The following is a 23180-nucleotide window of genomic DNA, read 5'->3' as shown; positions in this document are numbered from 1 at the left end:
TTGTGACCATTGCTCCTGTAGCCATTCTTGAATGGGTCTCATGTGGAGTCGTACATTTGGTACCAGGTGGATGCATGATGCCATCATGCCCATGATCTTGCTCGCAGTCCTCACTGTCCGAGCTTGTCCCTTCCGGTAGAGGCGAGTTTCCTTCACCAGTGCCCTCGCCCTCTTCTCGCTGGGGAACACCTTGCCCTGTAAGGTGTTGATCTGTGCTCCCAGGAAGATCTTGACTTGTTCCGGCTCCATTGATGATTTCTTCCAATGGATGGAGAACCCCAGGCTTATGAGCGTGCTCGTCACTGCATGTGCGTGCTGCTTGCATTTCTGGTGTGAGTTTGCTTTCACCAGCCACTCGTCCAGGTAAGGGTATACGTGTATCCCTTGCCTTCGTAGGTGCGCTGCGACTGCTGCGAGGCACTTTGTGAAAACTCTTGATGCTGATTTTAGTCCAAAGGCCAGTGTCGTGAACTGGTAGTGGCTTTCTCCAATGGTGAACCTGAGCATGTGTTTGTGCTTTCTGTTCATTGGGATGTGCAGGTAGGCGTCTTTGAGGTCTATTGTGACCATGAAGTCCCCGGTCTGCAATTGTGGGAGCACCTCTTGCAGGGAGGTCATTTTGAATTTTTGCGTTCTTATGAATTTGTTCAGGAACCGTAAGTCCAGAATAGGTCTCATTGACTCGTCTACCTTTGGTACCAGGAAGTACGTTGAGTATATGCGTCATCTTGTGGGAGATCTGGGGCATCTGGTGCATTATAATCTTCCCAAGGATCATACGGTGGTTCTGGAATATTATCTGTGTCATCTAGTGGTTGGTCATCTTCTATCCCCCTGAGTAATCATCCTCATCATCATCTGCTGGTGCAGGGCTGTGTGGGAAGAATGGTGAATGTACAGGGGAAATAGCAAGGTCTTGTTCTTCTAGAAGTGGTGAAGGTACCCTTCGAGGAGAAGTTTGAGTATGCTTTTTGAGGGGGACTGGAGGTGTGTTGGGAGGGTCCTGCTTTCTTTTAGCAGGAGCAGTAATGACATGTCCCGTTTTTGGATGAATAAGAACAGTCTTTTGTTTTGGATCTGAACGGAAAAGCTCTTCTGTGGAAGCATCCTTCTTCGGTGCCGACTTTTCCTGCTTGGAGCCAAGTTGTTTAGAAGTTTTGGCAGTGTCTATTACAGTCTTTGGAGCAGATTTCGGTTCCGAAGACTTTAAGTCGGAAGCTTTTTTTGGCTGTGCTTTTTATTCGGATCGGATGTTTTCGGATCTGGAATTTTTGGTTCCGAAGCTCGCTTCGGGTCGACAGCTTTAGGTGCCGAAGTGTGTTTCGGTGCCAAAGTGGACTTTGGTTCGACTTGTTTCAGTACCGGAGTTGGCTTTAGTTTGGTAGTTTTCATGGAACTTGGTTTCGATGCCGAGCTTGTTTTTGGCTCAACTGATTTGGGTACCAAGGCTGGTTTTGGGGCCGGAGTTAGTTTTGTTTTAAGTACTTTTTGTTTCTTGGGACCGAGAGGCTGACTCGAGCCCGAGTCGCCTGGAGGCTTTTTGGTAGTCTTCGTTGCCGAGCCGGAAGGCGGGGTGTTGGAAGTTTGTGATCGGTGTGCACCTGGACCCGGAGGTGGAACCGAAGCCGGGCCTGGTGTGGGGGTGTGAACAGGGTCGACGTTTGTACTCCCGACCTGTTGACCATCTGGAATGAGATCATCATCGTCTGCTTGCTCTTCGGCTCCGGAAACGGAATCCTGTGCTCTGGAAACGACAAATTGTTCCTGCTGTTCTTCTTCGGACTCTAGATCAATTGGAGTCTCTTCGACGATGAGGTCTGGTACTGATGAAGAGGATTGTGCCATGACTCTTCGCGCTCGTCGGTCCCTGATAGTTTTCTTGGACCGGAACGAAGCACAGGCCTGGCAATCTCGGCTCTCGTGCTCTGGGGACAGGCACAGATTGCACAACTCATGTAGATCAGTGTGGGGGAATTTGTGTCCACTTTGAGGGCACTTCTTGAAGGGTGTTCTTTCCATGAGCCGAAGGCCCAATTGCGCAGTTGGGCCCAACAGACCTGACGGTTGCCGGAATCGAGAAGTGCAGGCTTTTTCGACCAAAACGATACAGACGGTAGAAATCAAAGAATGGGCGTCGAAAGGTGATCGGTAACGGAACCGAGCGACAAACACATCCGAGCCCGATGCCGGAAAAAAACTATCTGAAGATGGAGTCGATGCCCATGCGCACTATGCTCCACAGGAGGACTCATCTACCGTACAAAGACTCTTACAGGACTCTTCCAGGACAACAACAAAGTGTAATCATCCGGGCCCACCACCAGATGGCGATCTGTGCACTAGTGTGTGATCTGCAGCCCATATGCCTCGAACAGAAAAGCTCTTCTTTCCAAGCATCTCTTGCACACAAAGGGAGATAGTCACAGTTCACATCGTAAATTTCAGAGCTTAGCTTTATCCATGATGAGAAAAGTAGGAAATAACACACTACATGTCCTTTTAAATAACGTTGCCCTGCTCATGCCTGTATAGAAGGATTACAGAGGGAGCTCAAAGCTGTGTGATAATTTTGTGACTTGGACTCCACTACATATACAGAACGGTAGCACAAGTTACTTACTGGTGTAGCGATATATCTGTAAGAGACATTAGTTAGTGATAGATTCCTTACCTTAGAATATCCCCAGGCATCAGACTGGATCCGGAACGTTTTCAGTACTCCTGCGCGTCGGTAGGCGTCATCGTACAGCACCACGCATGCCGTTGGCGTCGTAGTCGCCGAGATGACGTTGCTGGAGATACTTAGAATGCGCCCACGAGCGCTGACGTCAGTTCTGTACACGACTCTCCACGCCAGGAATGCAGAGCCATGCAAGATACTGACCACTGGTGCATTGAAACTAGCGCCCTGAAAGGGATGACCTTAACCCTAGAAATCAGTTTGCAGAACGGGGAGGATGGGTGGGGCGGTAAGGAATCTTTTATCACTAACTAATGTCTCTTACAGATATAGCGTTACACAAGTAAGTAACTTGTGCATCTGAAAGAGACACGTTAGTGATGGACTCCTTACCTTAGAATAGATTCCCCAGCAATACCAACCCCAGTGGTGGGTCTGCGAACCAAGCTCACACCAGAAAGTCATGGAGAACTGAACGGCCAAAGAAGCCGTCTCTCCGGACTTGACTGTCAAGGCAATAATGCTTGGTAAAAGTGTGCAACGAGGTCCACGTGGCTGCCTGACAGATGTCTTGTAGGGGGACACCACGTCCCAATGCAGTAGTAGCTTCTGTCGCCTAGGTAGAATGGGCGCGCAACCCCACCGGAGGTTCCTTTTAGCCAGAGAATAAAAGGCTTTGATACACAAGACGACCCAGCGGAGATAGTCCTCTTGTGTGCAGCCCGGCCTTTCTTGGCACCCACGTAGCCAACAAAGAGCTGGTCATCGACCTGGAACTGTTGTGTGCGATTCAGGTAAAATGAGAGCGCACGTTTTGGGTCCAGACGGTGGAGCCTCTCTTCCTCTCTGGAAGGGTGTGGAGGCGGAAAGAAAGTGGGCAAGGTGATAGTTTGCCCAATGTGGAAGACAGTAACAACCTTTGGCAAGAAGGAAGGACGAGTGCGAAGTACAACCTTGTCCGGATGAACTGTCGGAAAAGGAGGCTTACAGGAAAGAACCTGGAGCTCACTCACGCGCCTAGGGGAGGTGATGGCAACCAGGAAAGCAATCTTCACAGTTAATAAACGAAGAGGACAGTTGTGAAGCGGCTCAAAAGGAGAGCACATCAGAAAAGTAAGAACCAGATTTAAGTCCCACTGCAGCATCACAAACAGAATAGGAAGGAAAAGGTGAGTAATGCCTTTGAGAAATCTATTCACAACAGGGGGCTTGAAAAGAGGAGGCTGATCAGGGAGCCTGAGAAAGGCCGAAATCGCAGAAAGATAGCCCTTGATAGTGCCCAGAACAGAGCCCTGCTGGGCCAGAGAAAGAAGGAACAAAAGGACTTCTGAAAGAGGGGCAGAATGGGGGATCCACAGCCTTTGCTGTGCACTGTGCCACAAATTTGTTGCACCTGCAGGTATATACCGATTTAATGGAGGGACGCCTGGCTGCCAGAATGATATCACAGACTTCAGAAGGCAAGTCAAAAGGAATCAACTGTCGCTGCTCAACCTCCACACATGTAGGCGGAGGCTGGACAGGTTAGGGTGGGGGACCGTCCCATACTGCTGTGACAGAAGATCCTTCCGAAGAGGCAGTCTGATCAGGGGATCCATGCTCATAATGAGTAGCTTGGGATACCAAACTCTTCAGCCCAGTCCGGGGCCACAAGAATGATTCGGGTCCGGTCGCGCCGAATCTTCTTCGGCACTCTGCGTATAAGTGGTATAGGCAGAAATGCGCACAATAGACTGCAGCTCCACTCGTAACGAAAAGCGTCGCCGAGCGAGTGCCGCCTTGGAAATTCCAACGTGCAGAAGTGATGACATTGCGCGTTCTCTTAGGTGGCGAAAAGATCTAACCAAGGCTCTCCCCACTGGTGAAAGAGACCTTGCGCCACCTCCAAGTGAAGACGCCATTTGTGATCCATCAGGCACCTGTGGCTGAGTTTGTCCGCCCTGGCTTTCAAAGAACCTGTCAGGTGTTGAACCGTCAATGAAATGCCTTGACATTCCAGTCATGTCCAGAGGCGCAGAGCCTCCTTACATAGGGTCCACGACCCCACCCGGTTTGTTGCAATACCACATGGCGGTTGTGTTGTCTGTGAACACCTGCACCACTCTCCCCTTGACAGAGGGAAGGAATGCTTTCAGTGCAAAAAGGATCACTCGAAGCTCCAAGAGGTTGATATGGAGCCGGGACTCTGCCGGAGACCAGAGGCCTCTGAGCTCCGCCTCTTCCATGTTGCCACCCCATCCCAGGAGAGACGCATCCACAACCACTGTGTGCTCCGGCTGGGGACGGGAGAGGGATCTGCCACTGACGCAATGCTGATTCGTGAGCCACCACTGCAATTGTTGTGCAGCGCCCTCCGAGATCTGGACGTAGTTGGATAGGTTCTCCATATGCTGCGCCATTGGAACTTGAGATCCCACTGCAGAGCCCGCATATGCCATCTGCCATGGTTGGTTTGCAGGAGGCCATGAGGCCCAGCAGGATCAAGGTCGTCCTGACCGAAACCCAGGACAAGGGCTGAAAGATCGGAATCATAGTCCGAATGTCCCGGACTCGCTGTTCGGGAAGATAAACCCGAAACTGAGCCGTGTCCAGATCCGCTCCGATTAAGAGGAGGTTCTGAGAGGGAATCAGGTGCGACTTCGGCACGTTGATGGAGAACCCCAGCAAATGCAGGAGGTCGGCTGTAGTCTGGAGGTAGGAGATGACTGTTTGGGGCGAGCCTGCCTTCAACAACCAGTTGTCGAGATAAGGGGAAGACTGAAACCCCTGATCTGCGCAGATGAGCTGCGACCACCATCATCACTTTGGTGAACACCCGATGGGCGCTGGTAAGGCCAAAGGGGAGCACGGTGAACTGAAAATGCTCCTGCTTTTCCGTGAATCGCAGGTAACGGCGGTGGGCCGGCAGGACGGGGATATGAAAATACGTATCCTGCAGGTCCAAACGCTACCATCCAGTCTTGTGGGTCGAGGGCAGACGAGACCTGAGCAAATGTGAGCATCTTGAATTTCACCTTCGGGAGGAAGCGACGGACGTTCCAAAGGTCTAAGATAGGCGTTGGAACGCTCTTGATGGCCCCCTTGGCCAAGAGGGCCGTAACTTCCTGCTGGAGAAGTGCCAAGTGATCTCCCGACATGCAGTGATACTGTGGTGGCATGGTTGGGAAGTGGGGGGGCAGAAGGGGAGGAAGTAATCCCTTTGGACAATTTGCAGAACCCACCTGTCCGATGTGATGGTGCGCCAGTGGTGAAGGTGATGGCGCATTCCTGCCACCCTCTGGAGTCTGGTGGGCCTGAAGCACCGGACTAGGAAGGATTGGAGGCAGTGGTAGCAGGGGGTGGTGGACTGACCCGCACGCTGGCCCTGTGACCCGCCTCTGTGGGTCCCATGTCTGCTGCTGCACAGCCCTGTGGCTCTGAAACAAACGTGGTTGGGGACCCCTTTCTTGACCACAAAAGGAACGAAAAGCAGAAGCAGAAGGAGTGCGTGTGTCCAAAAGGTCAAAGGACTTGGCTGTAGCCCGTAATTCCTTAAAACGCCCCTACGCGTAATCCGCCTTATCGCCAAACAGGCGAGTGCCATCCAAGGGCATGTCCATCAATGTGTTTTGGACATCCCCTGAAATGCCAGTTGTTCTCAGTCAGGCATGGCGGCGTAGCGCCACTGTCGTGCAAATCGCCCTGCCCAGCATAGCAGCAGTGTCAAGACCGCAACATTTCATGAACTTGGCTGTGTCTCTCCCCTCAGCAATAGCTTGGGAGAGTACTGTCCGAGCCTCCACCGGACACTGAGGCAGCACCTGCGCTACCGTATCCCACACAGAATGGGAATACGGCCCGAGAGACATGCAGTGTTCACAGACCGCAGTCCAGAACAGGCGGAAGAAAAATTCTTCTTCCCAAACTACTCCAGTTTCTTGGATTCCGTATCCGGTGGTGCAGAAGGGAACACGCTCTGGGACGCAGAGTCTTGGACAACCAAGCTCTCAGGGGTAGGGCGTTGGGAGAGAAAAACAGGGTCGCCTGGCGATGGCGTCGGGCCACGTTCTTATCCACAGGAGCCCCTGTGTTGGGCCTGGACCAGGACCAGGAAAGGGCGGGTAGGCCATTGGCAACTGAGGAGGCTCTGCCAGAGCTGCGGGGCGGTGCCACCCGCACCCTCAGCCGCGATGCGCGACGGGAAGGCGAAGAGCAATGGCGCATCTTTGACTTTTTGTGCTTCGCCATACCGGACTCAGAGTGCGAAGACTTGGAAGGGTGGTGATTGCTCCGCAGCCAGTCCCTCGACCTCCCACAGGATCAGGACCTGGAACGGCACGGAGCCGACTCCCGGGCTTCCAGCTACTTTCAGGATCGCTCCTGCAACGTTTTCGGAGCCATGGCCAGCAGTGGGGGCACAACTCGGAGTCGTGGTCACGCCCCCTGGCAATAGAGACATACGCGCTGCGAGTCTGTCACTGTGCAGTGGACAGGCTGTGCAAGACTTAAAACCAGGTATCCCTATGCACCTGGAGTGTAAGTACTCAAAAAACAGAGACAAAAGTCCCCAAAAACTCAAACAATGACTGGGGGTACCGCTCTCTCCGGATCTACGGTTGCTGGCGCGGAAAAATAAAGAACTGACGTCAGCGCACGTGGGTGCGTCTAAGTAGCTCCAGCGACATCATCTTGGCGACTACGACGCCAACGATGTACGCAGAGCCGTACGACGCCGCCTACCGATATGTAGGGGTACTGCTGACGAAAGCTTTCCGGATCCAGTCTAACGCCTGGGGATGTTCTAAGGTAAGGAATCTATCACCAACGTGTCTCTTTCAAATTTAAAGCTTTTCTATCAGTGCTGTGTATGCTGGCTTTTGTACGTACAGTGAGAATGCTACAAAATCTTGCATTGTTGCTACCCAAGCTGTCGCTGCAGAGTGAGAGTGCAAGGAAAGCTAACATTCTTATTGACCTTGCTGCTTGCATATAGTAAATCTAGAGAAAAAACTTTTTCACTTAAACAAAAGTCAAAACTATTGGTTTTGTCAATCCTTGCTTTTCATCTGAAATCTCTTGAAACAGAAAAAGCTATTGTTTCTGATTGGAGGCATCAACAAGTTGGCAACCAGTTGCATGCAATACATAAAATCGCATTTTGAGTTGGGGCCTTGCTGAAATGAATATAGGATCCAATAATTACGAGGTTTTAGAACTGAGGCATTACACTTTTGAGGAAGCAGGATACATTAACTATGTCCTCCAGAGATGGTTTGGGAATGTGTGCTTTGCATGTGAAGGTAGGTGTTCAGATTTCAGCAAACAACTTTGGTGAAGTGATGCCTTGACAGATCCTAAGTGCTAAAACACCACACACTGATGTATGTGCCTGAAAAAGCAGAAGTGGTGTTTACAGGAAATGTTTGATCTTCTCTAGAACTCAAAATAGAAACTGAAGTTGGGATATGGTGATGCTTCAAAAAATACAGATTGAATAATGGATTACCGGACGATGTATCTGTGAAAGGGCGTTTCAGTTTTTCCAGCCTCTCTGCCAAGGTTAGTCCAAGACGGGGCTCTTCATCTGAACCAAACACAAAAGAAAAGAAAATATACATTTTATTTTAACAAGAAAGGATTAATTAAAATCGAGTTTAAATCACCGTATTTGTGCTCTGAACTAGTCAAATACATCTTTAAACCGCTGTGAAAAGAAAATGCTGCAATCTCCATCAGAAGTGCTATAAATGCACTCCGCCTCTTGACTCGTTACTGTTATGATCAGTGTTTTTGGCTATGGTTAGTTATGGGCTTCACACGACTTGGATTGGTTGTTACTCTTTGTGGATCCGCATGGACAAACACGTGTTTGGATCAATCTCGTATCGAGGAATACGAACTCAAAGGCAGGATTACTATAATGGTGCTTTTCTTATCTGACATACAACTCGAGCTCTTTTGCAAATATTCTTTGATGCGGGATATAAAAATATTAAGTGCTATCATTTACCTTTCTTTCTTCTTTATTTCGATCAAATATAGATCATAAAAGGATACAGCAATTTAACACAATAAAAACTGTGAACAGTATAAATATATAAAAACAGTACAATTAATCTATATTGATGAATTAAAATACAAAGGATTTTAGAATCAGCAAATACAGTTCATTATCCTATATTTGGCTAAATGTAGCGTTTACGAATATGCCACAAAGCTGTTAAGAATTTTGCCATTGCAAACACGATTGGAGGGGATAAATCAGTCTTTAGTATTCTATACGCTGGAGAATAGTCCCTAAAGCCAAGGTTTTTGAGAAGTGGGACAAGCCAGTATTTCCTGGGTCTGTGGTAAGCTGTGCAAACAAATATAATGTGCAGGTCAGTTTCACTGGGATAAGAGCATGCTGGGCACTGTGTTGTGAAATGGGGTTTTGCCCAGCGGTCCGTAAATGCCCTAAGAGGGAGAGATCCATATCGCCACTGCATAAATAATTTCCTGGTGAGCACAGGACTAATGCCATCAAGAACAGATTCTAGATGGTATGAGTCTTTGATTTTGATAAACAAATTGGTTAGAGATCCCTTGTGTGTGCTCTCAATTGAGACAATACGTTTGTGCTCATAGACCGCCCTAGAAAGACGTTTGCGTGGGAACCTGCCGCATGCGTTTCCAGGATCTGTCCACAATTCCGGACTTCCCAGTGTCTCACAGATCTGTCTGATATATCTCAGCCATGGGATTTGTCCAGCATTAGGTAGGCGTAAGATCTCTTCGAGCTCAGACCTATAATTGGATAGTTCTGGCTGGGTCCAGATTCTACGCCAAAAAAATTAAAGGTTTGAGTCCCAGTTCTTCTGTAATAGGTCTGAGACCCAGATCTAATCTCAGCAGAAGCAGTGGAGTGCTAGATGGTAAAGCTGCCAACTGCCTAATAAAGTTGTTCTCGCTAATCTGCAAATTCTGGGCAGGTGTATGACCCCATAATTCTCCGCCATAGGTGACTGCCCCTCTTGCCTGCATTTTATAGATTTGGAGGAGGGGGCCAAAAGATACCGCCCGTAAGCTGGGCAAATTTCATGTTTGCCTTGACTCCGTGTGAATCCCACGTCATGTTCTGGTTAATTGTTACCCCCAAGTATTCAAAAGTGAAAACCCTCTCGAGTCTTAGGGGCCCTATGGTAGGATTCGAGCGGGTTGAGGATGGCGGGTTGAGGATCATATATTTGGTTTTAAGGGCGTTGATCTCCAACCCGCGCTCGGCACAAAAGGTCGAGAACCCATCTAGTACCCGCTGAATGCCCATAGGGGACTTGGACAGCAGCAGGGTGTCGTCCGGTAACATGGTAGCGGGCACCCGGTTGCCATTGAGCTTAGGGGCATCAATGTCACTGAGCCTATTCAGATGGTCCAATACACCGTTGACAAAGAGGCAGAACAGAGTCGGCGCAAGCACACAGCCCTGTCTTACCCCCCTGTCAACGGGGAAACCTCCCGAGAGTGCCCCCCCTCTGCCGCACCTGACCCTGGCAAAGTTCCCCTGGTGTAATCTTATCAGAATTGACAAGATATCAACCGGGATACCTAGGTCTGCTAGAACGGACCATAATTTGTCTCTAGGGACTAGATCGAAGGCTGCTCGCAAGTCCACTAAAACCGTGTACAAGCTGCCGCCCTCGATTCTCGCAGTCTTTCAGAATAGGAGGTTCAAACGGAAGATCTGGTCCGTAGTTGAAACCCCCCTTCTGAAACCGGCCTGTAGGGGACTTAGGATGGCGAATTCCTCGATCCAGTTTTGGAGGCGATCGAGTATCAGTCTACCGAATAATTTCTGAGAAACATCCATAAGACTAATAGGTCTGTAGTTGGCTGGGAGCAGAGGCGACCCCTTCTTGTATATTGGGACAATCTCTGCTCCCAGCCAAGTACCAGGTACCTCCATGCCCCTCATGGATTGCGTTGAACATCAACATTAAATATGGGACCCATACATCGGGTTCCTGCCTGAAAAGGTCGCCCGGTAAACCATCAAGGCCAGGTGCTTTGCCTGATGCCAGCCCAGCAATCGCTACTCTTACCTCCAAATCTGTGAAGGGATCCCCTGCAATACAATCGCTGGAGGACAATGGGGGGCTAGATAGAGCCCCATCGACTGCCCTATACAGGGATTGGAAGTGGTATTGCCAAGCCTTGGGGGCGATATTGGGTTCTATTGCCGAGGCTAGCTCCTCAGAACCTGTGTTCACGATACGCCAGAATTTGCGGGAGTCCCTGGTAGCCAAAGAAATGGTAAGGTTTTCCCATTTGTCCTGCTCCCACTCTCTCTTAGCGTGGGCAATCAGACACTTGTAAGCCTTTCTCATAGCCCTGATCTTATCTCTCTCCTTACCTTCCTTAATCGAGATTAGCAAATCAGATTTTGCCTTGCGGCATGCAGCATTATACCAGGAGCGGCGGATAGGTCGGCCGCTGCCACTTTTTACAGTCGAAAAGAGGACTTCGGACACAGACTTGATTAGATTTTCGTGCAACAACCACAGCTTTTTGTTTGCGCCCTGGATGCTGGTTTGTTCCGCAAAATGCACGAGCCCTTTCAAGTATGGGGATAACCCGGGCATATAACTCTCCTAACTTTTCTGGACTAGAGGCCAATTTTTCCCACCTTATTCTGCATCTGTTGATAGTTAACACAAGCCCGTGCGCAGAGGGCTCTGCCTCTGTCCCCCTAGGCTCTAGACCAGGGTGGAGATACTCTAGATCCAGTGCATCGTGGTCGCTGTCCTCCCTAGCAATCACCCGGAAGTCGATAATATGCGACCACAACGCGAGTGGAACCAGAATATAGTCAAGTCTTGACTCCCTACCCACCTTGTTATATGTACATGTAGGGGGGATGTCAGATTTTGTGCGACCATTACAGGCCCGCACGCCATGTTTCAGAGTCAAGGATGTGATTTGGATGGCCAGTGGAGTCCATGCTCTGGGGGAGGGCGCTGCCGATTGAGGTACTAACCATAGAGCATCCTCCTCCTGGGACAGTCCATCTAATAGACCAGGAAGCGGTTCAAAATGACAGTTCAAATCCCCTCCTATCAGAAATGGAGTACCCTCCGGGATTTCACTTAGGGCTGTCGAAAGCTCCTCAATGGTGTGAGATTCTTGTGACATGCCCACCGGCCTAGAATAAACATTTACTAACAAGAGTCTGTTTGAATTAGGCCACACCAGCATAACGCCAAGGATGTCCTCTGTGGTTAGGGGAAATAATGTTGCCCTGCATCCCAGATCAACAGCCACCCATGTTGCAAGACCTCCCGAGGGACGCCCCTTTCCCCTCCACTTTGATGGCTTTGAGAATGCAGCAACTCCTGTGTGGGATACATCCTCTCTAGCCCAAGTTTCTTGGAACATGCATATATCTTTGCCCTCGACGAATGAACTCCAATCCGGGCAATTCAATTTGTTCCCCAAACCTGCCACGTTCCAAGATATTATCTTTAGAAAGGGAGGGTTGAGGCTCGGGATGGGAAATAGAGAAGAGCCCGCATTGGGTTCGGTCGTCACAAATGTGTTATTGTCGGGATTTTCCCTCTGGGCAACTATTGCATTGTTTGAAGCTGGTGGGGTCCCAGCAAAGGTTTCGTTTACCTCGCCACTAGTGTGATGCTCCTTACAGTGGGCCTTTCCCCTTGCGTATGGAATGCATTGTATGGGTGGAGAGACCCTATGATCACTTGTGTCCTCCCCCTTCCCGTGTCCACCCTGTCAGTCTATCATGTCCAGGGTGCTGTACCTGTTATAAGTTGGAAAATAAGTAGGTTGCTGAGATCTAGGAAGGAAGGGGGCTCCTCTTTCTCTTTCACCCCATCTTCCCTCCCTCCTATGGACTGTCTCACATCCCTCCTCTACTTGCATGTGTCTTGAAGGTGGATAAAAGAATGATAGAGGTAAGGGCTGGATGGAAGTCCCTAGGTCGGGGTATGACCAGCCACATATGTGTGAGACGGTCATGGGGTCCCTAAAATTAATTAGGACACAATCTCCATTGATGGATTTCCTGGTGTTGCCTAACTATGGGACTCTCCTTACTATCAGGACCTCACTATGTATTCCTTGGGGGAGGGGCCTATTAATGGAAAGCCAGTTCACAACCTTATTTTTTAAGGCTGCGACAGGTTTTTTGATAAATGGTTTTAACTCTGGGACGCCAGCCAGAATAACAGTGTAAGCTGGGGGTTGCGGCTCGAGTGGTCTCCTGTCGATTTGGGGTGTGTGATATAGGCTGTTGAATTTGCGTGGGCTTAGGGACTGGACCAGCTTTCTTCACTGAAGACGCTGGTGTAGCTTTCTCGTTTCTCCCCCACCTCTGGGAGCTATATTGACTTTTCTAAGCCCGTCGTCTAGGAGCACCGTTGCCTTTTCAATGGTCGCTAAGCTAGCTTCGATCTTGGAAAGGCGTAGTTCGAGTGGGTGTAACATTGACCGTAAAAGGACGCCTATATCAGAGAGTGTAATGTCCTCATCACCTATGATTACATTGGGGTGTGAGGGTGACTGTTCCAGTATTTGCGTAGGTAATGGCGTGTTTATTTGCGGAGTGGTAGATCCCTTACAAGATACTCCTAATTTATTACCCTCCACCCTAGGGTTATGCTTCACAACCTTGGCCTTACGCCCCCCAGTATGATGTGCACCTCTTTTTCTTTTTGGGATAGCTCCTTCCCTTTCCCCCTGGGAGGGATAACTAATTCCAGGAGGAGTGCCATCCGTATAGGCCATAATGGCTATAGCGGTAGTCGGTTGAGGAGGGGGCTGAGGTAGGGGTAGAAGGCTTAGATCTTCAGGGGCACTAGTATCGATGTCAGTGTTATGAAGAGTAGAGTTAGTTAGATCAGGTATATCAGGCGCGCCACTGGCCCCCCTATTCCCAGAGTCTGTCGATACACAGTCAAATCTCTTTACAGGGGTGATTGCGTGCTCTAGGGGACCCAAAGAGGATCTCCTTACCCAGTCTATTTCTTGTGATATTCGCCTCTCAAGGATTGTAATTTCGTCAATTAAAAGGGAACCCGCTTTTGCAAAGTAAGTGTCCAAAGTACCTTTTGCCGCACCGGCGGCTAGCGTAGTCTTGCTCCTGGTCTCTCTTGCGGCCATAGTCCGAGAGTCAAAAGACGTGGTAGGTGGATTGGAATTATGTAGAAAAGTCAAAATCCAAGGGGGGTAGCCCAGTCCCGGTCTCTGCCGGCCTCAAACGGCCCGCCCTTTGCCCGAGCTTCGCCCCGTGCTCCGTCCCGCGCGCGCGTCCCGCTGTCCGCGTGTCAGCCCGTGATCAAGTAGGAGGGGCAGGGGGCGGGAAGAGACTCCAGCTGCGCTGTGTTGGTAAAGCGCTAGGGATGCTGGTTCTCGCAGTCCTGGCCCCTGCGAGGAAAGGAGATGAGCCCCTGGTCGCCCCGGCTCCGTCTGCACAAAATCCTTAATGTCCGTGTAATGGACGGGCAACTTCAATACAGGTCCTCCGGCAGTCAGGAACGGCTTTGCGAGCGGCTCCCGCGGAGCGGGGGCCGCGAGCTGTTTATGCTCTCGCAGTGGGGCAGGAAGAGACTCCAGCTGCGCTGTGTTGGTAAAGCGCTAGGGATGCTGGGTCTCGCAGTCCTGGCCCCTGCGAGGAAAGGAGATGAGCCCCTGGTCGCCCCGGCTCCGTCTGCACAAAATCCTTAATGTCTGTGTAATGGACGGGCAACTTCAATACAGTTCCTCCGGCAGTCAGGAACGGCTTTGCATCGTTCGGGAACCTTCGAGATGGACGCTGCCTACACAGGCTCTTAGACTCTGGATAACACTGGACGCGACTCCGTTGTTTATAATATTGTAGAAGCCGGGACATTACTTGTACTATCGCACAGTCCAGGAACGCCCGAGAGGTGCGCTGCATATACGCGGTCTTTAGATATTACGGGCAGGAGAATGGTCAATATTGGATGCGACATTGCTTGCTTTAATATCGAGTGACACTTTCACAATACATGCTGCGCAGGAGACGAACATTACTGTAAGTGGGTATTTTTGATTATGTGTGGTCAATGGATATTGGGCACTTTTAACTGATTTGAGGACATTATTGTTCAAGTTTGGAGGAGAGTGATTCATTTTCCTTATTTACACAGGATGAATGACTGATTTTAGGGATGGATTTTTGACTTACACTGTCATATTTTATTTAAGATTTGCCACCGGTTTATTCTACTTCGGGACAATAATTGACTCTACTTAACTTTCCTTTTCTCTACCTATTCTCCTCACGAGTACAAGGCAAAGATAGGTATTTTCCACAGGACAGTCTGCATGTATACCGTTTTATGATTGCCACACAAGGTTATTGGCACACCAGTGCTATTTGTCTAATTCTACTTTAATGTTTTTTATTATACTTTATGCTTTGTTGCTTCCACAAATCTCCTCCCCGATTCTTGATTTCAGAGTAACATATGGCTGCAACAATATCAATTATGTGTACTATTTTCTCTACTACTGTCAATTTTGGACATCCATTGATATATCATAATTTCAATTTGATACCCTCATACCAGTTTGGTGAGTAAAGGTTGTGTTAAGTATAACAATGTTGATTACTGTACCTGTTTAATTGGTCTATTGTCTGCAGCCCTTAGGAGGTTGAAGGCTAACTTCTGTGCGATGAAACACGTGTTGGCTGGCTGCTCCTATATTGCTACACGGTGATGTACACGAATATTGTGTTCTGCTGTGGAATGTTTATCAGATTAAAGCAGACAATCTCTATGGCTCCATGATTTGGATGTTTGATCCCTTAATGAATTCTGAGTGCTCAGAACATTTTGTGTGCTATAAATGTTGGCTTGGTTATTACTGCTGGTAAGAAAGAGGAAGTGTGAAGTCATCTGAGATTTTGCTGGGATTCTTGGCTCTTGTTGCAAGAAGTTGGTTCTTTATATAGTATACCAAAAAGAGGTATACTATGCAAAGAATCCAGGTATTCCCTTACTAGTGAAAAGGAGCTTGCTCGAGCAATCCCGTGGTGCTCGTCTAGGGGGTAGTGTGGTCGAGTAGCATTAGGAATACACAGAGTCAATAATGGACCATACCCCTTCACATACCTGTGACAGTCGGTCAAGTCAAGGAATGTCCCGACTTGAGGCTGAGTGGTTGGAGCCACCCAGCCCACAATTGTCTGAATCTTGGGTTGGAAGCGTTGAACTAGGACGCCACCTAGAAGGTGACCCAAGTATACAACAGAGTATACAACAGAGCCCTGCCCTATCTGGCACTTGCATGCCTGGATAGTGAGGCCTGCGCTTTGCAGAGCCTCAAGGACCTTTCGAAGGGGATCATGCCAAGTGAAGCTGTAGACCACATCATCATCAAGATATGCTGTACTAAAACACCCCAATCCAGAAAGGACTTTGATAACCAACCTTTGAAATGTGACGGGGGCATTCTTTAGTCCAAAGGGCATAACAGTGAACTGATAATGCCCATCTGTGTTTAAGAATGCCAAATTCTTTTCTACTCCAAGGGCCTAACCAATGTGCCAGTACCTGTCTTGGTTTCTGCATTAAGGCCCCTACACTCCCCACAAAACCTCAGCTCTGTTTTTACACCCTTGGAATGAGAGTTGGAGACCAAGACAACTAGGCTGGCCTAAGGGCTCTCAGAGGGTTCAATTCCCAATTCTAGCATCTTGTTTAGTTCAGCTTTATGCTCTCTTACTTGGTCAGACTGCCCGTATATTTTATTTTTGACAGGTAGGCTGTCCCAAGTGTCCACATCATGGGTACACCCGCTAGTCTGACCAGGGGTCCAAGAGAAGAGAATACTGATTTACGATTTGCCAGCAATCAGCTTTCTGTTGGTCAGTAAGGGTGTCTGACAAGACCCATCCATCAACAGACCCATGTTTTGGAGTGCTGGGGAGGAGTCAGGGAGAGGTCCACTCTCGGCTTCCTGTCCCTCATCTGTAACCATGAGCATGGTCACATCAGCTCTGTCACAAAAGGGCTTCAGGCAGTTGACATGTATCACCCTTTTGGGGTGCTTGCAACTACCAAGGTCCACCAGATAGGTGACCTCCCCTTTACTTTCAAGGATAGGGTTGGGTCTACTAATCCTGGAGGGCAGGTAGCTGGTGACAGCTACCTGTCTAAAACAAAATTTACAGGCAGTCTGATCATGTCAGAGAGAGCATAGAAGATGCTGGAATTGGGATCACTAAACCCTCAGAGAGCCCATTGTAGGAGAGTAGGGTCTGCTATCCTATGGTCACCCCAAATGTTTGCTTTTTGCTTCACTGGTTTATGACTTAATGTGGCTGTGGGCCTGCTAATCAGACCCACAGCCTGCTGTTCTCTCTCTAAATTAATGCCAATGCACTCTAGGTGCATTACGAATTGGAGCTGGTTCACCTTATAGGCCCCTGTAACAGTGTACCCAGGGTACCCAGGGAATAGGTGTTTCCAAGGCCTACCAGGGGCTGCAGCACGTATTGTGCCACCCATGGCCTGGCCTCCATATTTGACACAACTGGCTGATCACTCAGCTGGGGTAAGTCGGTGTAATCACCCCTTACTTAGGTATAGTATGCCTATATCTAACCTAAAATGGACACATATGTTCCTATCAGCCACTCCTATGGAAGGCCTCTTCAATCCTGGAGGCAGAGTGCTTGGAAATATGTGAGATGGTGCTCTGGCATGAGCTGAGCCTGTCTGCAGCTTTCGGAACCAAGTCCTTTAGCTGTTCCATGATACTGCCATACCATATACTCTTAAGTGCATTATGAACCTCGCGGTTAAATGCTATCTTTGGTTTGGCTTTATCAAAACATGTCGAGTAAGGTGTCATACGAATTGGAATACTACCCCCTCGCCAGTTCTGGCAACTGGGGTAGCATTCCACCCTTCTAGAGGGACACAAAATGTACCTAACCTGAACCCCGGTTAAAGTTAAACTAGAGCCTCAGCATCACAAAATGGATGCTGCCACCACAGACACAAGTCTGACCTCCTGCTGCTGGGAGTCCTTCCAGCGAGGGAGGCTTGGACAAAGGGTTTCCTGCCTTGGGAGGTGCTAGCACCACCCCAGACAGGATTTTGTGTATTGGGTAGGACAGGGCTGAATAGAATGAGACATGCCTGGGGCACACAAGGTGTCCCTGTGCATATTCCAGTTCAAACCGGTGCTGGGGCTCTCCAGCCCCAGTCTTGGCGCGAAGCTGGACAAAGGAAAGGGGGTGTAACCACCCCCTTCCTGGTCCCACCCAGAGGAGGGACCTAGCAGGTAATCTGGCCCCTAGATTTGGAATAAGAGTAGGAGCTGTGTCCCAAGACTTCAGATCATCCTGAACTCGACTTGAAACTAAGAAGAAAACTGGACTTCGACATTCTGCTGCACAGAAGACTGAAGAGAATCTCCCTTGTAGCCAAGGAGTGACCACCCAGTGAATACAGGCACCAACCAGCAACTCGACGTCTGCTTTGCCGCCGCCTCCCGCCCTAGCCTGACAAGACCCAGACTCCCAGACATCTCAGAGCCCGATCCACAGTCCTTGAAAAGAAGAGACCCGTGGAGGCACCGAGAGACGTGGGACCGGCCATCTTGAAAGACCCCCGAGAAGCCGACTGCGCAGCACCCGAGGCACCCTCGACGCTGTGCTTTGGGATTTGAGAAGCCCCACCACCGAGCAGCATTTGCACCGAAGATCAGCCCCCCAGCATCTCCACGATCTGCGTGGGGCCCTTTTGCACTTTGCCACTCGACGCGCCATCCCGGCCACTTGCCACGTGGCTAGCGGCCATCGTGGCGACGAAATCTACAAACTACACCGCTGGTCTGGTTGCTCCAGACTGGCCCTTGCTCCCCTGAAAAGGAGCACCCGCTCTGACCTTGCTGGTCCGAGTAATAAGCTTTTTACACTTCCTGCGTGGCTTGCATTAGCCAAGGCCTGTTTGCTCCAATCAAGTTGCCGACACCGCCATCAGCTAGAGCCTTCGTGGGACAGCTCGTGATCGACTCCTCGACGTCCTAGACCTCTTCGTGTCCACGTGGCTGCGGAGACAAGCTGCATCTCATCGCCTGTTTGCACCCGACATCGCCTGGTTCCATCCTGGTTCCACGGTAGTCACTGGCTAGTGACTTTGAACATTGTCCCCTCTGCTTTCAGGTCTTCACATCTTCAGATCCATCCTTGGATCCACCGGAACTCTCCTCGACGACCCGCCTGCAGCATCTTCATCTCTAGGCACCATCGACCTGCGTGACGAAACCCGACACGACTTGGCACCTGTGCACCCGCTTCCTGTGGGTGAGGTAACTTAGCAACGCCGGTGTTCCTACACTGGTACACACCTCTAGTGCCTAGCTCTAAAGTTTTGTCCTTCTAGGTCCATCGGAAGGTTCCTTAAACACTAACTTTGTAACTTTTACGCACCATTGACTTAACATTGGTGCATGCGTGTACTTTAAGCACTGCACCCGAGTCCCGCGGGCCTTTCCCGACTTAATCACTGTTAGTCCCGAACAGCTCCAGCTATTCCCCAGGCCCTAGGCCTCCTTCCTTTCCCATTGGTGGTTCTTATACCACTATTTTAGTATATGGTTTAAGTGGCCCCTAGGGCTCATCCATATTGTGCAACTTTTGTGTATTTATACTGTGTTTTGTTTTAACGCATTTGCTTCTGTGCTCATAAAGAGTATAGGGGATACTTTGTAGTAAATAAATATATATATTTTCAATATATATCTGTGTGGTGTCCTTTCATTTGGTATTCAAGGGGATTGTGTATGGTAAAACAGCTTGCTTCACATGCCTTTACAGAGTTTAGCCTAAGACTGCTTTGTCCACGCTACTAGGATAGCTGGTCTATAAGGTTGACTTACAACCAATCATCATAAGGGTTGCTTGGCATGGTACAAGGTGATCACTAGAACTAGTGAGCATCATATACCAGGCCAACTTCTCACACCCATGAGCCAGGGCAGTTGTATTAGTCCCCAAACCTTACTCCAAGGAAAGGAAAGAAATTATGTTGTGTGTGAAGTATAGGGGGTCTCAATGCTGTGACAAAAACTGATGCACATCCAAATCCTATAGCAGATTAATTGATTACCAGGTTGGGGGCAGCCAAGTATCTGAATACCTTTGTTTCACATTTGGGTACTGCCAGATAGGTCTGACCCCTGGAGCAAAAGAAAAATCTACACTCTCCGCTCCAAGTGGACACATCCAGTTTAGTATGATGCCCTTTGGATACCAAAATGCCCCTGCCACCTTCCAGAGGTTGGTGAACAAAGTCTTTGCTGGTTTGGAATACTTTAGTGCAGCTTATCTGGATGATATTGCTGTATATAGCCCAACCTGGTAGGATCACTTGATCCAACTTGGGAGGGTCCTTGAGGCTCTGAAAAGGGTAGACCTTATTGTCAAGGCAAGCATGTGCCAGAGGGGGCAGGGAAAAGTTGTGTATTTGTGTCACCTGGTAGGTAAAGGCCAAGTTCAGCCACCCCAACCCAAGATCCAGACCATTGGATGTGGATTGTGGAGTGGTGTGGCTCACTGGTTAGAGGTGGCAGACCCGGAAGCAGAGGACGGCCCCGGACCAGGGTTCTATTCCCGACGCGGCAGGGTCGTGGACCAGGGTCAGCGGACTCGATAATTCTCGCCTCGGTGCTTACTCTAACCAGGGATCACACTCGGCAACTCTGGGCATTAGCTTGCCTCATCTCCACAACGGCCCCCCACATACGCCGGGGATGCCTGGTTTCACCTTGGAGATACCCAGTAGGGACCATCTCACAGGGAAAGCCAGGACGGGTTCCCCAGCGGTCTACAGCGCAGAGATACTCCTTCGGGAGTCGATTCTAGCGCTTTAGAAACCCACAATTAATTAATTAATTAATTCTGGACAGGGTAGTTCCAACAACACAGACCCAAGTCAGGGCATTCCTTGGCTTGACTGGGTATTACAGGAGGTTCTTGAAGGATTATGGGTCCATGGTGGCTCCCCCTCACAGCACACACCTCCAAGAAGATGCCAAAGCAAGTGAGCTGTCAAAATTCGTTTTGGGACCCTTTTGGTGCTCTGTACAAGTCCTGAAAGCTCCATATTACTCCAAGCAGTTCAATGTGCAGACAGATGCCTCTGAGCATGGGATAGGAGCTGTGTTCCCTCTAGGGCGTGCGCGCACCTGCCCTGACGTCACCGCGACCCGTCCCGCGTGGAGCGCGCACACAGGACGTCCCGCGAGAGAGTCGCGACACCGGCCGCTTTAAAGAGGCGAGCGGCGCGATCATCACTCATCAGGCACTTTGGAATCTGGTGCGGGCGTAAGGAGTGCAGGTAAGGAGGCGGGGGGGCTGGTGGGCTGTGGAGCACGTGGGGCAGACTGTGGCTTTTGTTTAAGTATTGCTGTTAATCTGAGCCACTGAAGGGGCTCTGATTAACAGCAATACTTAAACAAAAGCCACGGCGGCTGGGGAAACGAGCGGAACAGGAGGCAAAAGGGGCACAAAAACCGGGGAAAACGAAGTGGGACAGAGGGCAGAAGGGCACCAAAAACAAGAGAAAAACGAGTAGAACACAGTACAGAAAGGCACAAAACGAGTGGGGCAGAGGGCAGAAGGGCACCAAAAACGAGTGGGGCAGAAGGGCACCAAAAACGAGTGGGACAGAGGGCAGAAGGGCACCAAAAACGAGTGGAACAGAGGGCAGAAGGGCACCAAAAACAAGAAAAAAACGAGTAGAACACAGTACAGAAAGGCACAAAACGAGTGGGGCAGAGGGCAGAAGGCCACCAAAAACAAGGGAAAAACGAGTGGAACACAGGACAGAAAGGCACAAAACAAGTGGGGCAGAAGGGCACCAAAAACAAGGGGAAACGAGTGGAACAGAGGGCAGAAGGGCACCAAAAACGAGTGGGACAGAGGGCAGAAGGGCACCAAAAACTAGTGGAACAGAGGGCGGAAAGGCACAAAAAACGAGTGGAACAGAGGGCAGAAAGGCACAAAACGAGTGGGGCAGAGGGCAGAAGGGCACCAAAAACGAGTGGGGCAGAAGGGCACCAAAAACGAGTGGGACAGAGGGCAGAAGGGCACCAAAAACGAGTGGAACAGAGGGCAGAAGGGCACCAAAAACAAGAAAAAAACGAGTAGAACACAGTACAGAAAGGCACAAAACGAGTGGGGCAGAGGGCAGAAGGCCACCAAAAACAAGGGAAAAACGAGTGGAACACAGGACAGAAAGGCACAAAACGAGTGGGGCAGAAGGGCACCAAAAACAAGGGAAAAACGAGTGGAATACAGGACAGAAAGGCACAAAACAAGTGGGGCAGAAGGGCACCAAAAACAAGGGGAAACGAGTGGAACAGAGGGCAGAAGGGCACCAAAAACGAGTGGGACAGAGGGCAGAAGGGCACCAAAAACTAGTGGAACAGAGGGCGGAAAGGCACAAAAAACGAGTGGAACAGAGGGCAGAAAGGCACAAAACGAGTGGGGCAGAGGGCAGAAGGGCACCAAAAACGAGTGGGGCAGAAGGGCACCAAAAACGAGTGGGACAGAGGGCAGAAGGGCACCAAAAACGAGTGGAACAGAGGGCAGAAGGGCACCAAAAACAAGAAAAAAACGAGTAGAACACAGTACAGAAAGGCACAAAACGAGTGGGGCAGAGGGCAGAAGGCCACCAAAAACAAGGGAAAAACGAGTGGAACACAGGACAGAAAGGCACAAAACGAGTGGGGCAGAAGGGCACCAAAAACAAGGGAAAAACGAGTGGAACACAGGACAGAAAGGCACAAAACAAGTGGGGCAGAAGGGCACCAAAAACAAGGGGAAACGAGTGGAACAGAGGGCAGAAGGGCACCAAAAACGAGTGGGACAGAGGGCAGAAGGGCACCAAAAACTAGTGGAACAGAGGGCGGAAAGGCACAAAAAACGAGTGGAACAGAGGGCAGAAAGGCACAAAGAACGCGTGGAACAGAGGGCAGAAAGGCACAAAAAATGAGTGGAACAGAGGGCGGAAAGGCTAAAAAAAACGAGGGAAAACGAGTGGAACAGAAGGCAAAAGGGGCAGAAAAACGAGTGTCACAGAGGGCAGATGGGCACATAAATGAGTGGAACAGAAGGCAAAAGGGGCAGAAAAACGAGTGGCACAGAGGGCAGATGGGCACAAAAAACTAATGGCACAGAGGCAAAATACAGAAATATAAGGGCAGCTAAGAACAGAAGGCAGAACGGGCAGAGAGGCACTGGGGCAGCGAGGGGAACAGAAGGGAAAACTGGGCAGAGACACGGGCAGCGAGGGGTACAGAAGGAAAGACCGGGCAGAGAGAGCATAGGGACAGCGAGGGGAACAGAGGGAAGAAAAAGGGGCACAGATTTTCGTGCTGCTTTCTGATTGCTCACTTTCCACAAGCCCTTGCGTACCACTAATTAATACACTGCTGTGTTCCTACATATCCATGCCAATAGACCCAATTCAGGCTGTCTCCCTCT

The 23180-nt window shown here is 49.8% G+C and overlaps 1 protein-coding gene across 9 annotated transcripts in view; it reads right to left on the bottom strand.

Annotated features, from left to right (window-relative positions):
- Positions 1 to 23180, bottom strand: part of LOC144755580 (zinc finger CCCH domain-containing protein 11A-like) — a 525975-nt gene that overhangs the window by 251103 nt on the left and 251692 nt on the right. For all 9 annotated transcript variants that reach the window (XM_078644672.1, XM_078644675.1, XM_078644678.1 and 6 more), the window contains one exon: positions 8166 to 8243. In XM_078644672.1, the coding sequence (XP_078500798.1) occupies positions 8166 to 8243 (78 nt within the window). The remainder of the gene's footprint in view (positions 1 to 8165; positions 8244 to 23180) is intronic.

This window comes from Lissotriton helveticus, chromosome 5_1 (assembly GCF_964261635.1).
Source record: "Lissotriton helveticus chromosome 5_1, aLisHel1.1, whole genome shotgun sequence".
In the NCBI taxonomy this organism is placed as follows: Eukaryota; Metazoa; Chordata; class Amphibia; order Caudata; family Salamandridae; genus Lissotriton; species Lissotriton helveticus.
The sequence above is the reverse complement of the archived record's forward strand: the minus strand, read 5'-3'. Positions and strand labels throughout refer to the sequence as shown.